Source organism: Babylonia areolata, chromosome 9 (genome assembly GCF_041734735.1).
Source record: "Babylonia areolata isolate BAREFJ2019XMU chromosome 9, ASM4173473v1, whole genome shotgun sequence".
In the NCBI taxonomy this organism is placed as follows: domain Eukaryota; kingdom Metazoa; phylum Mollusca; class Gastropoda; order Neogastropoda; family Buccinidae; genus Babylonia; species Babylonia areolata.
In genome coordinates, this window is record NC_134884.1 from 48,593,852 (window position 1) to 48,610,555 (window position 16,704).

General features: G+C 46.4%; 1 protein-coding gene across 5 annotated transcripts in view; it reads right to left on the reverse strand.

Annotated features, from left to right (window-relative positions):
• LOC143285558 (rifampicin phosphotransferase-like) overlaps nucleotides 1-16,704 on the reverse strand; it is a 144,482-nt gene that overhangs the window by 89,994 nt on the left and 37,784 nt on the right. For all 5 annotated transcript variants that reach the window (XR_013055696.1, XR_013055697.1, XM_076592945.1 and 2 more), the window contains exons 11-13: nucleotides 16,278-16,408; nucleotides 11,131-11,278; nucleotides 2,730-2,916 (exon numbers count right to left, since the gene is read on the reverse strand). Coding sequence is in view for 3 of the 5 variants with exons in the window: in XM_076592945.1 (XP_076449060.1) it covers nucleotides 2,730-2,916; nucleotides 11,131-11,278; nucleotides 16,278-16,408 (466 nt within the window). In the remaining 2 variants the exon portion in view is untranslated. The remainder of the gene's footprint in view (nucleotides 1-2,729; nucleotides 2,917-11,130; nucleotides 11,279-16,277; nucleotides 16,409-16,704) is intronic.

The window sequence follows — 16,704 nt, forward strand, 5'->3', positions numbered from 1 at the left end:
ATATCATGGTGTCTGTGACTGAGGAATGTGTACAGCATGGTGTACCACGACTAGACAAGGATGGATATCATGGTGTCTGTGACTGAGGAATGTGTACAGCAGTACCAGACTAGACAAGGATGGATATCATGGTGTCTGTGACTGAGGAATGTGTACAGCATGGTGTACCAGACTAGACAAGGATGGATATCATGGTGTCTGTGACTGAGGAATGTCTACAGCAGTACCAGGCTAGACAAGAATGGATATCATGGTGTCTGTGACTGAGGAATGTGTACAGCATGGTGTACCAGGGCTAGACAAGGATGGATATCATGGTGTCTGTGACTGAGGAATGTGTACAGCATGGTGTACCAGACTAGACAAGGATGGATATCATGGTGTCTGTGACTGAGGAATGTGTACAGCAGTACCAGGCTAGACAAGAATGGATATCATGGTGTCTGTGACTGAGGAATGTGTACAGCATGGTGTACCAGGACTAGACAAGGATGGATATCATGGTGTCTGTGACTGAGGAATGTGTACAGCATGGTGTACCAGGACTAGACAAGGATGGATATCATGGTGTCTGTGACTGAGGAATGTGTACAGCATGGTGTACCAGGGCTGGACAAGGATGGATATCATGGTGTCTGTGACTGAGGAATGTGTACAGCAGTACCAGACTAGACAAGGATGGATATCATGGTGTCTGTGACTGAGGAATGTGTACAGCATGGTGTACCAGGGCTAGACAAGGATGGATATCATGGTGTCTGTGACTGAGGAATGTGTACAGCATGGTGTACCAGGGCTAGACAAGGATGGATATCATGGTGTCTGTGACTGAGGAAAGTGTACAGCAGTACCAGACTAGACAAGGATGGATACCATGGTGTCTGTGACTGAGGAATGTGTACAGCAGTACCAGGACTAGACAAGGATGGATACCATGGTGTCTGTGACTGAGGAAAGTGTACAGCAGTACCAGACTAGACAAGGATGGATACCATGGTGTCTGTGACTGAGGAATGTGTACAGCAGTACCAGGACTAGACAAGGATGGATATCATGGTGTGTATGACTGAGGAATGTGTACAGCATGGTGTACCACGGCTAGACAAGGATGGATATCATGGTGTCTGTGACTGAGGAATGTGTACAGCATGGTGTACCAGGGCTAGACAAGGATGGATATCATGCTGTCTGTGAGTGAGAGAATGAGAGTGCATGTGTGTGTGTGTCTGTCTGTCTGTGTGCACATGCACATGTATGTGTGTGCGTTTGTGTGTTTTGTGCACGCATGCATGTGTGTGTATGTTTGCGTCTGTGTGCATGTGCGCCAATGCTCATGTATGTGCCTGTGTGTCTGTATGCCGTGAGTATGCGCCCACATGTGCGTGTGTGTTTGATCGTCTATTGATGTACCTTGTAGCATGTAATCATCATGATAACCAGAATCACTTCAGTTGATCAACAACATTACTTTTGTCTACTATCCCATTTTCATAGTTGCTGTTGTCGACATTATGCAGAAAATGAAACAAAGTTATGGCCACGTCTTCTGTACTGTACGTTCTGGCAGCCATGTTGATACGCTCAACAGCTTTTCGATTTATAACATGAAAAAAACCCACTTCAAATCGAGCGAAAACTTGCTTCAAACACTCATCAAGGCAGCTGCTATTTGCAAGGGAGGTAAGCATGTGTAAATATGTGGCTGGACACTTGATTATGCAGTTACCCCTAAACTGCAGATATATCCGCAGTTGAAAGTGAAAGGCTTACGCCATACTTCATACATTATACATGATACTTCATACATTATACATGATACTTCATACATCATACATCATACATACACAGTGTCACCAACTTCATACATCATACATCATACATACACAGCGTCACCAACTTCATACATCATACATACACAGCATCATACATCATACATACACAGCGTCACCAACTTCATACATCATACATACACAGCATCACCAAAACAGGCTCAGTCCCCTTGAAAACACCAGCGACCAATGTAGAGGCCAAAGCCAACAAGCCAAAAGCACCAAGTGAGAATACAACCGACTGAGAAAGCGATACTAGAGTGCCTGGTGCTGGGCTGAAAGATAGGTGCTCAGTCCAAGGGAAGCAAGTGAGTGTTAGAGCTAAATCAGTCCTTGGGGAGCAAGTGAGTGTTAGAGCTAAATCAGTCCAAGGGAAGCAAGTGAGTGTTACAGCTAAATCAGTCCTTGGGGAGCAAGTGAGTGTTAGAGCTAAATCAGTCCAAGGGGAGCAAGTGAGTGTTAGAGCTAAATCAGTCCTTGGGGAGCAAGTGAGTGTTAGAGCTAAATCAGTCCTTGGGGAGCAAGTGAGTGTTACAGCTAAATCAGTCCTTGGGGAGCAAGTGAGTGTTACAGCTAAATCAGTCCTTGGGGAGCAAGTGAGTGTTACAGCTAAATCAGTCCTTGGGGAGCAAGTGAGTGTTACAGCTAAATCAGTCCTTGGGGAGCAAGTGAGTGTTAGAGCTAAATCAGTCCTTGGGGAGCAGGTGAGTGTTAGAGCTAAATCAGTCCAAGGGAAGCAAGTGAGTGTTACAGCTAAATCAGTCCTTGGGGAGCAAGTGAGTGTTAGAGCTAAATCAGTCCAAGGGGAGCAAGTGAGTGTTAGAGCTAAATCAGTCCAAGGGAAGCAAGTGAGTGTTAGAGCTAAATCAGTCCTTGGGGAGCAGGGTGTCAACCACTTACCCACTGAGCCACCTGTGTCAGCAGTGCCAGCTGGGATCCCTTGCCGCCAACCAGCGCCGAGGAGCAGCAGGCAGGGGAGGTAAACAGCAGGTACAGCTCCTCTTGCTTCCCCTGGACCTCCTCCCACACCGGCTCGGCCAGCAGGGGCAGCACTGGTTCTGTCTGCACCTCTCCGCGGGCCGGGGCTCTGCCACACAACGACTCCTCATCAACAACTGTGTGTGTTCAGTTTGTACACTTGTGCTCTTTTGTATTTTAGGTGACACCATGTACATGTGTACAGGACAGAATGACAACCATGCATGCTCAGTTTGTACACTTTTTAATTTTTTGTCACACCATGTACATGTAACCCATCAGGTACTGTGACCGGATATTTCAACCCAGGACACTGATATTGGAAGTCCAACACTTTAACCACTTTTCCGACACCCCTCACTGTACAGTGATCAGACAGGAAGCAGCTCACCTGTAGAACTGACACCTGTACAGTGATCAGACAGAAAGCAGCTCACCTGTAGAACTGACAGACATCACTGTACAGTGATCAGACAGGAAGCAGCTCACCTGTAGAACTAACAGACATCACTGTGCAGTGATCAGACAGAAAGCAGCTCACCTGTAGAACTGACACCTGTACAGTGATCAGACAGGAAGCAGCTCACCTGTAGAACTGACACCTGTACAGTGATCAGACAGGAAGCAGCTCACCTGTAGAACTGACACCTGTACAGTGATCAGACAGGAAGCAGCTCACCTGTAGAACTGACAGACATCACTGTACAGTGATCAGACAGGAAGCAGCTCACCTGTAGAACTGACAGACATCACTGTACAGTGATCAGACAGAAAGCAGCTCACCTGTAGAACTGACAGACATCACTGTACAGTGATCAGACAGGAAGCAGCTCACCTGTAGAACTGACAGACATCACTGTACAGTGATCAGACAGGAAGCAGCTCACCTGTAGAACTAACAGACATCACTGTGCAGTGATCAGACAGAAAGCAGCTCACCTGTAGAACTGACACCTGTACAGTGATCAGACAGGAAGCAGCTCACCTGTAGAACTGACACCTGTACAGTGATCAGACAGAAAGCAGCTCACCTGTAGAACTGACACCTGTACAGTGATCAGACAGAAAGCAGCTCACCTGTAGAACTGACAGACATCACTGTACAGTGATCAGACAGGAAGCAGCTCACCTGTAGAACTGACAGACATCACTGTACAGTGATCAGACAGAAAGCAGCTCACCTGTAGAACTGACAGACATCACTGTACAGTGATCAGACAGGAAGCAGCTCACCTGTAGAACTGACAGACATCACTGTACAGTGATCAGACAGGAAGCAGCTCACCTGTAGAACTGACACCTGTACAGTGATCAGACAGGAAGCAGCTCACCTGTAGAACTGACAGACATCACTGTACAGTGATCAGACAGAAAGCAGCTCACCTGTAGAACTGACAGACATCACTGTACAGTGATCAGACAGAAAGCAGCTCACCTGTAGAACTGACAGACATCACTGTACAGTGATCAGACAGAAAGCAGCTCACCTGTAGAACTGACAGACATCACTGTACAGTGATCAGACAGGAAGCAGCTCACCTGTAGAACTGACAGACATCACTGTACAGTGATCAGACAGGAAGCAGCTCACCTGTAGAACTGACAGACATCACTGTACAGTGATCAGACAGGAAGCAGCTCACCTGTAGAACTGACAGACATCACTGTGCAGTGATCAGACAGGAAGCAGCTCACCTGTAGAACTGACAGACATCACTGTACAGTGATCAGACAGGAAGCAGCTCACCTGTAGAACTGACACCTGTACAGTGATCAGACAGAAAGCAGCTCACCTGTAGAACTGACACCTGTACAGTGATCAGACAGGAAGCAGCTCACCTGTAGAACTGACAGACATCACTGTACAGTGATCAGACAGGAAGCAGCTCACCTGTAGAACTGACACCTGTACAGTGATCAGACAGAAAGCAGCTCACCTGTAGAACTGACAGACATCACTGTACAGTGATCAGACAGGAAGCAGCTCACCTGTAGAACTGACACCTGTACAGTGATCAGACAGAAAGCAGCTCACCTGTAGAACTGACACCTGTACAGTGATCAGACAGGAAGCAGCTCACCTGTAGAACTGACAGACATCACTGTACAGTGATCAGACAGGAAGCAGCTCACCTGTAGAACTGACAGACATCACTGTACAGTGATCAGACAGGAAGCAGCTCACCTGTAGAACTGACACCTGTACAGTGATCAGACAGGAAGCAGCTCACCTGTAGAACTGACAGACATCACTGTACAGTGATCAGACAGGAAGCAGCTCACCTGTAGAACTGACACCCCTCACTGTACAGTGATCAGACAGGAAGCAGCTCACCTGTAGAACTGACAGACATCACTGTACAGTGATCAGACAGGAAGCAGCTCACCTGTAGAACTGACAGACATCACTGTACAGTGATCAGACAGAAAGCAGCTCACCTGTAGAACTGACAGACATCACTGTACAGTGATCAGACAGGAAGCAGCTCACCTGTAGAACTGACAGACATCACTGTACAGTGATCAGACAGGAAGCAGCTCACCTGTAGAACTGACAGACATCACTGTACAGTGATCAGACAGAAAGCAGCTCACCTGTAGAACTGACAGACATCACTGTACAGTGATCAGACAGGAAGCAGCTCACCTGTAGAACTGACAGACATCACTGTACAGTGATCAGACAGAAAGCAGCTCACCTGTAGAACTGACACCTGTACAGTGATCAGACAGGAAGCAGCTCACCTGTAGAACTGACAGACATCACTGTACAGTGATCAGACAGGAAGCAGCTCACCTGTAGAACTGACACCTGTACAGTGATCAGACAGGAAGCAGCTCACCTGTAGAACTGACAGACATCACTGTACAGTGATCAGACAGGAAGCAGCTCACCTGTAGAACTGACACCTGTACAGTGATCAGACAGGAAGCAGCTCACCTGTAGAACTGACAGACATCACTGTACAGTGATCAGACAGGAAGCAGCTCACCTGTAGAACTGACAGACATCACTGTACAGTGATCAGACAGAAAGCAGCTCACCTGTAGAACTGACACCTGTACAGTGATCAGACAGAAAGCAGCTCACCTGTAGAACTGACAGACATCACTGTACAGTGATCAGACAGAAAGCAGCTCACCTGTAGAACTGACAGACATCACTGTACAGTGATCAGACAGAAAGCAGCTCACCTGTAGAACTGACACCTGTACAGTGATCAGACAGAAAGCAGCTCACCTGTAGAACTGACAGACATCACTGTACAGTGATCAGACAGAAAGCAGCTCACCTGTAGAACTGACAGACATCACTGTACAGTGATCAGACAGAAAGCAGCTCACCTGTAGAACTGACAGACATCACTGTACAGTGATCAGACAGGAAGCAGCTCACCTGTAGAACTGACACCTGTACAGTGATCAGACAGGAAGCAGCTCACCTGTAGAACTGACAGACATCACTGTACAGTGATCAGACAGAAAGCAGCTCACCTGTAGAACTGACACCTGTACAGTGATCAGACAGGAAGCAGCTCACCTGTAGAACTGACAGACATCACTGTACAGTGATCAGACAGAAAGCAGCTCACCTGTAGAACTGACACCTGTACAGTGATCAGACAGGAAGCAGCTCACCTGTAGAACTGACACCTGTACAGTGATCAGACAGGAAGCAGCTCACCTGTAGAACTGACAGACATCACTGTACAGTGATCAGACAGGAAGCAGCTCACCTGTAGAACTGACACCTGTACAGTGATCAGACAGGAAGCAGCTCACCTGTAGAACTGACACCTGTACAGTGATCAGACAGGAAGCAGCTCACCTGTAGAACTGACAGACATCACTGTACAGTGATCAGACAGGAAGCAGCTCACCTGTAGAACTGACACCTGTACAGTGATCAGACAGGAAGCAGCTCACCTGTAGAACTGACACCTGTACAGTGATCAGACAGGAAGCAGCTCACCTGTAGAACTGACACCTGTACAGTGATCAGACAGGAAGCAGCTCACCTGTAGAACTGACACCTGTACAGTGATCAGACAGAAAGCAGCTCACCTGTAGAACTGACAGACATCACTGTACAGTGATCAGACAGAAAGCAGCTCACCTGTAGAACTGACAGACATCACTGTACAGTGATCAGACAGGAAGCAGCTCACCTGTAGAACTGACACCTGTACAGTGATCAGACAGGAAGCAGCTCACCTGTAGAACTGACACCTGTACAGTGATCAGACAGAAAGCAGCTCACCTGTAGAACTGACAGACATCACTGTACAGTGATCAGACAGAAAGCAGCTCACCTGTAGAACTGACAGACATCACTGTACAGTGATCAGACAGAAAGCAGCTCACCTGTAGAACTGACACCTGTACAGTGATCAGACAGGAAGCAGCTCACCTGTAGAACTGACAGACATCACTGTACAGTGATCAGACAGGAAGCAGCTCACCTGTAGAACTGACACCTGTACAGTGATCAGACAGGAAGCAGCTCACCTGTAGAACTGACAGACATCACTGTACAGTGATCAGACAGGAAGCAGCTCACCTGTAGAACTGACAGACATCACTGTACAGTGATCAGACAGAAAGCAGCTCACCTGTAGAACTGACACCTGTACAGTGATCAGACAGGAAGCAGCTCACCTGTAGAACTGACAGACATCACTGTACAGTGATCAGACAGGAAGCAGCTCACCTGTAGAACTGACACCTGTACAGTGATCAGACAGAAAGCAGCTCACCTGTAGAACTGACAGACATCACTGTACAGTGATCAGACAGGAAGCAGCTCACCTGTAGAACTGACACCTGTACAGTGATCAGACAGAAAGCAGCTCACCTGTAGAACTGACACCTGTACAGTGATCAGACAGGAAGCAGCTCACCTGTAGAACTGACAGACATCACTGTACAGTGATCAGACAGAAAGCAGCTCACCTGTAGAACTGACACCTGTACAGTGATCAGACAGAAAGCAGCTCACCTGTAGAACTGACACCTGTACAGTGATCAGACAGGAAGCAGCTCACCTGTAGAACTGACAGACATCACTGTACAGTGATCAGACAGGAAGCAGCTCACCTGTAGAACTGACAGACATCACTGTACAGTGATCAGACAGGAAGCAGCTCACCTGTAGAACTGACACCTGTACAGTGATCAGACAGGAAGCAGCTCACCTGTAGAACTGACAGACATCACTGTACAGTGATCAGACAGGAAGCAGCTCACCTGTAGAACTGACACCCCTCACTGTACAGTGATCAGACAGGAAGCAGCTCACCTGTAGAACTGACAGACATCACTGTACAGTGATCAGACAGGAAGCAGCTCACCTGTAGAACTGACAGACATCACTGTACAGTGATCAGACAGAAAGCAGCTCACCTGTAGAACTGACAGACATCACTGTACAGTGATCAGACAGGAAGCAGCTCACCTGTAGAACTGACAGACATCACTGTACAGTGATCAGACAGGAAGCAGCTCACCTGTAGAACTGACAGACATCACTGTACAGTGATCAGACAGAAAGCAGCTCACCTGTAGAACTGACAGACATCACTGTACAGTGATCAGACAGAAAGCAGCTCACCTGTAGAACTGACACCTGTACAGTGATCAGACAGGAAGCAGCTCACCTGTAGAACTGACAGACATCACTGTACAGTGATCAGACAGGAAGCAGCTCACCTGTAGAACTGACACCTGTACAGTGATCAGACAGGAAGCAGCTCACCTGTAGAACTGACAGACATCACTGTACAGTGATCAGACAGGAAGCAGCTCACCTGTAGAACTGACACCTGTACAGTGATCAGACAGGAAGCAGCTCACCTGTAGAACTGACAGACATCACTGTACAGTGATCAGACAGGAAGCAGCTCACCTGTAGAACTGACACCCCTCACTGTACAGTGATCAGACAGGAAGCAGCTCACCTGTAGAACTGACAGACATCACTGTACAGTGATCAGACAGAAAGCAGCTCACCTGTAGAACTGACACCTGTACAGTGATCAGACAGAAAGCAGCTCACCTGTAGAACTGACAGACATCACTGTACAGTGATCAGACAGAAAGCAGCTCACCTGTAGAACTGACAGACATCACTGTACAGTGATCAGACAGAAAGCAGCTCACCTGTAGAACTGACACCTGTACAGTGATCAGACAGAAAGCAGCTCACCTGTAGAACTGACAGACATCACTGTACAGTGATCAGACAGGAAGCAGCTCACCTGTAGAACTGACACCTGTACAGTGATCAGACAGGAAGCAGCTCACCTGTAGAACTGACAGACATCACTGTACAGTGATCAGACAGAAAGCAGCTCACCTGTAGAACTGACACCTGTACAGTGATCAGACAGGAAGCAGCTCACCTGTAGAACTGACAGACATCACTGTACAGTGATCAGACAGGAAGCAGCTCACCTGTAGAACTGACACCTGTACAGTGATCAGACAGAAAGCAGCTCACCTGTAGAACTGACACCTGTACAGTGATCAGACAGGAAGCAGCTCACCTGTAGAACTGACAGACATCACTGTACAGTGATCAGACAGAAAGCAGCTCACCTGTAGAACTGACAGACATCACTGTACAGTGATCAGACAGAAAGCAGCTCACCTGTAGAACTGACAGACATCACTGTACAGTGATCAGACAGGAAGCAGCTCACCTGTAGAACTGACAGACATCACTGTACAGTGATCAGACAGAAAGCAGCTCACCTGTAGAACTGACAGACATCACTGTACAGTGATCAGACAGGAAGCAGCTCACCTGTAGAACTGACAGACATCACTGTACAGTGATCAGACAGGAAGCAGCTCACCTGTAGAACTGACAGACATCACTGTGCAGTGATCAGACAGGAAGCAGCTCACCTGTAGAACTGACAGACATCACTGTACAGTGATCAGACAGGAAGCAGCTCACCTGTAGAACTGACAGACATCACTGTACAGTGATCAGACAGGAAGCAGCTCACCTGTAGAACTGACAGACATCACTGTACAGTGATCAGACAGAAAGCAGCTCACCTGTAGAACTGACAGACATCACTGTACAGTGATCAGACAGGAAGCAGCTCACCTGTAGAACTGACACCTGTACAGTGATCAGACAGGAAGCAGCTCACCTGTAGAACTGACACCTGTACAGTGATCAGACAGAAAGCAGCTCACCTGTAGAACTGACAGACATCACTGTACAGTGATCAGACAGAAAGCAGCTCACCTGTAGAACTGACAGACATCACTGTACAGTGATCAGACAGAAAGCAGCTCACCTGTAGAACTGACAGACATCACTGTACAGTGATCAGACAGGAAGCAGCTCACCTGTAGAACTGACACCTGTACAGTGATCAGACAGGAAGCAGCTCACCTGTAGAACTGACACCTGTACAGTGATCAGACAGAAAGCAGCTCACCTGTAGAACTGACAGACATCACTGTACAGTGATCAGACAGAAAGCAGCTCACCTGTAGAACTGACAGACATCACTGTACAGTGATCAGACAGAAAGCAGCTCACCTGTAGAACTGACACCTGTACAGTGATCAGACAGAAAGCAGCTCACCTGTAGAACTGACAGACATCACTGTACAGTGATCAGACAGAAAGCAGCTCACCTGTAGAACTGACACCTGTACAGTGATCAGACAGGAAGCAGCTCACCTGTAGAACTGACAGACATCACTGTACAGTGATCAGACAGGAAGCAGCTCACCTGTAGAACTGACAGACATCACTGTACAGTGATCAGACAGGAAGCAGCTCACCTGTAGAACTGACAGACATCACTGTACAGTGATCAGACAGGAAGCAGCTCACCTGTAGAACTGACAGACATCACTGTACAGTGATCAGACAGAAAGCAGCTCACCTGTAGAACTGACACCTGTACAGTGATCAGACAGGAAGCAGCTCACCTGTAGAACTGACAGACATCACTGTACAGTGATCAGACAGAAAGCAGCTCACCTGTAGAACTGACAGACATCACTGTACAGTGATCAGACAGGAAGCAGCTCACCTGTAGAACTGACACCCCTCACTGTACAGTGATCAGACAGGAAGCAGCTCACCTGTAGAACTGACAGACATCACTGTGCAGTGATCAGACAGGAAGCAGCTCACCTGTAGAACTGACAGACATCACTGTGCAGTGATCAGACAGGAAGCAGCTCACCTGTAGAACTGACAGACATCACTGTACAGTGATCAGACAGGAAGCAGCTCACCTGTAGAACTGACACCCCTCACTGTACAGTGATCAGACAGGAAGCAGCTCACCTGTAGAAGAACTCTGACAGTCCCCAGCCCTGTCGGCCGTTGAGCGTCACGTCACAGAATGCCTCGTGCACCACGCCCCCTCTGTCCGCTTCATGGAACAGTAAGGCGTCGCTCTTGGTCCTTAGCCTCAGGTCATAGTGCACCCCATCTGGAACAGGTCATAGGGTCACAATGTTGGTACTGACAGTAATCATCACACCGTGTGGTACTGACAGTAATCATCACACCATGTGGTACTGACAGTAATCATCACACCATGTGGTACTGACAGTAATCATCACACTGTGTACTGACAGTAATCATCACACCATGTGGTACTGACAATAATCATCACACTGTGAGGTACTGACAGTAATCATCACACTGTGTACTGACAGTAATCATCACACCATGTGGTACTGACAATAATCATCACACTGTGTACTGACAGTAATCATCACACCATGTGGTACTGACAATAATCATCACACTGTGTACTGACAGTAATCATCACACCATGTGGTACTGACAGTAATCATCACACTGTGTGGTACTGACAGTAATCATCACACTGTGTGGTACTGACAGTAATCATCACACCATGTGGTACTGACAGTAATCATCACACTGTGTGGTACTGACAGTAATCATCACACCATGTGGTACTGACAGTAATCATCACACCATGTGGTACTGACAGTAATCATCACACTGTGTACTGACAGTAATCATTACACCATGTGGTACTGACAGTAATCATCACACTGTGTACTGACAGTAATCATCACACCATGTGGTACTGACAGTAATCATCACACCATGTGGTACTGACAGTAATCATCACACTGTGTGGTACTGACAGTAATCATCACACCATGTGGTACTGACAGTAATCATCACACCATGTGGTACTGACAGTAATCATCACACCGTGTGGTACTGACAGTAATCATCACACCATGTGGTACTGACAGTAATCATCACACCGTGTGGTACTGACAGTAATCATCACACCATGTGGTTGTGACAGTAATCATCACACTGTGTGGTACTGACAATAATCATCACACCATGTGGTACTGACAGTAATCATCACACCATGTGGTACTCACAGTAATCATCACACCATGTGGTACTGACAGTAATCATCACACTGTGTACTGACAGTAATCATCACACCATGTGGTACTGACAGTAATCATCACACCATGTGGTACTGACAGTAATCATCACACCGTGTGGTACTGACAGTAATCATCACACTGTGTGGTACTGACAGTAATCATCACACCATGTGGTACTGACAGTAATCATCACAACATGTGGTACTGACAGTAATCATCACACTGTGTGGTACTGACTAATCATCACACTGTGTACTGACAGTAATCATCACACTGTGTGGTACTGACAGTAATCATCACACCATGTGGTACTGACAGTAATCATCACACCATGTGGTACTGACAGTAATCATCACACTGTGTGGTACTGACAGTAATCATCACACCATGTGGTACTCACAGTAATCATCACAGTTTGTGGTACTGACAATAATCATCACACCATGTGGTACTGACAGTAATCATCATCACACTGTGTACTGACAGTAATCATCACACTGTGTGGTACTGACAGTAATCATCACACCGTGTGGTACTGACAGTAATCATCACACCATGTGGTAGTGACAGTAATCATCACACCATGTGGTACTGACAGTAATCATCACACCGTGTGGTACTGACAGTAATCATCACACCATGTGGTACTGACAGTAATCATCACACTGTGTACTGACAGTAATCATCACACCGTGTGGTACTGACAGTAATCATCACACTGTGTACTGACAGTAATCATCACACTGTGTGGTACTGACAGTAATCATCACACTGTGTGGTACTGACAGTAATCATCACACTGTGTGGTACTGACAGTAATCATCACACTGTGTACTGACAGTAATCATCACACCATGTGGTACTGACAGTAATCATCACACTGTGTGGTACTGACAGTAATCATCACACCATGTGGTACTGACAGTAATCATCACACTGTGTGGTACTGACAGTAATCATCACACTGTGTGGTACTGACAGTAATCATCACACCATGTGGTACTGACAGTAATCATCACACCATGTGGTACTGACAGTAATCATCACACCGTGTGGTACTGACAGTAATCATCACACCATGTGGTACTGACAAAATCACAATCACCAAATCATGCGTTGTCCTTACAAGGTGCAGACTGCCACATAATGGGCCTGAAGCTCTTCAGATCAAACAATACACATGCAACAGTGCGTAGTAGCATACAACAGCATATGAACACATGAAAAATGGTTTCAGTTTCAGTTTCAGTAGCTCAAGGAGGCGTCACTGCGTTTGGACAAATCCATATACGCTACACCACATCTGCCAAGCAGATGCCTGACCAGCAGCGTAACCCAACGCGCTTAGTCAGGCCTTGAGAAAAAGAAAAAAAAAGAAAAAAAGATAAGCTTACATAAATAAATAGATAAATAAATAAATAATAATTATGATATAAAAAAAGGTAGTAGTAATGAAAATAATAAAATATTAATAATAATAATAAATAAATAAGACAACAATGATGATAAATAAGCAAATAAATGTAAAACATGAAGACACACATTCACACATACACCCACACATGCATAACAGATACACACCAAACACGCAGTTTCACAGATATGAAAGCACAGTCAAATACATATAAACGTACATGAGCTCCAACACACACACACACACACACACACACACACACACACACATTACCCTGCACCTTCTCTACCCCCCTCCTCCACGCTGAAAAATGGATGGGCAACCAGTGACACTGCCTTAACCCCTAGGCTGCCTGCATGACGAGATAACTCGTCATCGAAATATTCGGACTTTTCCCTGGTGTGCATTCACTTCCTTGGCAAAAATAGTGGTAGCTTTAGCCTGGGAAATCTCTCTAGATTCTATTCATAGCTAGAAACCCCATCTACGTCATGAAGCAGTCCTTTATTTGAACGTTTTGGTTGGGTCACTGTCCAAGTGTTTGCCTGACTTCTCTCCTCGCTCGCTCAACAAAATGTCGGACTGACACCGTGCTCAAGACATGCGATCGTGACGAACTAAATCAACCATGATTTCTTTCTTTAGCTGATGCTCAGAAAGAATTGAAGCGTAAATTCGAAGGAGAAGACAGAGATGAACATTTATAGGACGATCTGATAGAAAATAAATGAATAATGAAGAGAGTGGCCACGATGCGACTGTCAGTGAGTGATGCCAGCTGTACACATGTTAGCAGACGACAGATGACCGAATTAGCAGCAGAGACATATTCTTGGCACGCCGCCAACGCGGTCTGATGAGAACTGAATCAAGTGACCGTGTGAGAGGGGTGAGGAGGAGGGGGGGTGGAGACTGAGGGGGCGTGGCCTCACATCCATCTTATCACTTGGAGAAGTCACAATGTATCGTGTATCTATCTCTTAAAAAATATATATATATTGTGGTTGTTCTAGTATGATTTTGTGTTTGCAGATATCCATTTGTCCAGAAAATATGATGTTTTTGTGCAAATTACCTGACTAATGTTTGTAATGAACAAGTTGAAAATGTGACAAAAAACAAAACACTGATTTCAAAACAACAGCATGTCACAAAAAATATATAAAATGGGAAAACAGCATGTGTTTTGTATTCTTTATTCATTTACCTTTCAGAAAATATATACTTTTATGGGTCTTTCTCCGATAACAAAGGGCACAGAATTTTTTGAAAATTTATACCCGTTTTTTGTGAAAAAAACCCTGGCAAATAGATTTCACTTAAATCTTATTTTCCTGGCAGCGAAAGGGTTAAGAGAGGGGTAACATGGTCTGCACTGTCAGTTGACAGTGCCACTGTCTGAAATGAGTCACACTGTATCACACTGTGACAACCTGTGGAATTCACAAGTCAAAACAAAAGAAAGAAAAAAAGGACATAAATATTAGCATATAACCATAAAAGGTTAAAGGTCCCCTGACCTTCTACAGACACTGGGGCAGTGAATTCCTACCCACTGTGTCCAGGGCTCAGTATAGGAAGGCAGTGAATTCCTACCCACTGTGTCCAGGGCTCAGTATAGGAAGGCAGTGAATTCCTACCCACTGTGTCCAGGGCTCAGTATAGGAAGGCAGTGAATACATACCCACTGTGTCCAGGGCTCAGTATAGGAAGGCAGTGAATTCCTACACACTGTGTCCAGGGCTCAGTATAGGAAGGCAGTGAATACATACCCACTGTGTCCAGGGCTCAGTATAGGAAGGCAGTGAATACCTACCCACTGTGTCCAGGGCTCAGTATAGGAAGGCAGTGAATTCCTACCCACTGTGTCCTGGGCTCAGTATAGGAAGGCAGTGAATTCCTACCCACTGTGTCCAGGGCTCAGTATAGGAAGGCAGTGAATTCATACCCACTGTGTCCAGGGCTCAGTATAGGAAGGCAGTGAATTCCTACCCACTGTGTCCTGGGCTCAGTATAGGAATGCGGGGCCCAGCCCTCCCCTTCCTCTTTTAAAACTTCCCCCAACCACCTTCAGGTGTCCATTCACACCTGGTGCAGTGAGGAAAACAGGGAGTCACGTGCCTTTCCCAGGGACACAGCACCATGCTGAAACAGGGCCTCCAACCCTGACCACTGGTCAACACTGGACCACAAGTCCAACACTGACCACTGGTCAACACTGGACCACAAGTCCAACACTGACCACTGGTCAACACTGGATCACAAGTCCATCACTGACCACTGGTCAACACTGGATCACAAGTCCAACACTGACCACTGGTCAACACTGGATCACAAGTCCAACCCTGACCACTGGTCAACACTGGACCACAAGTCCAACCCTGACCACTGGTCAACACTGGACCACAAGTCCAACCCTGACCACTGGTCAACACTGGACCACAAGTCCAACACTGACCACTGGTCAACACTGGACCACAAGTCCAACACATGATTCTGCCATGGGACTTTCTTGCATATAACCATACTCCCAGCTTGACATTAGAGAAGGAAAGAAATGATGGTAGAAAACCATCAAAAACATCTTTTTAATCATATTATAATGTATAATACCTGTTTCAAAAGCCCACCTGCAGTGAAGGAGAGTTCCCACTCTTCAGGGGGCTGACCTTCCTCCTCCCCGACCTCCCACAAGTTCAAGGTCACAGAGGTCAAGGCCACGACCTCTCCCGTGGGGTACGTCAGACAGCCTGTCCGCAGGCTGGGATTAGAATTGTACGCATCAGGTGACATCAACGATTGTGTCTGTTCATGTTATCTGTACCAACATGGTTCTCACACTCCCACACACATACACATGCATGTACACATTCACACACACACACACACACACCAACACAGACACATTCACATACAGACCAACACACACAAACACACACCACACACACATACACATGCACACCTGCTCCACACACACACATACACACTCATACACACACACACACACACACACACTTACACACACAAGTTTCAAGTTTCAAGTTTTAATTATCCTTT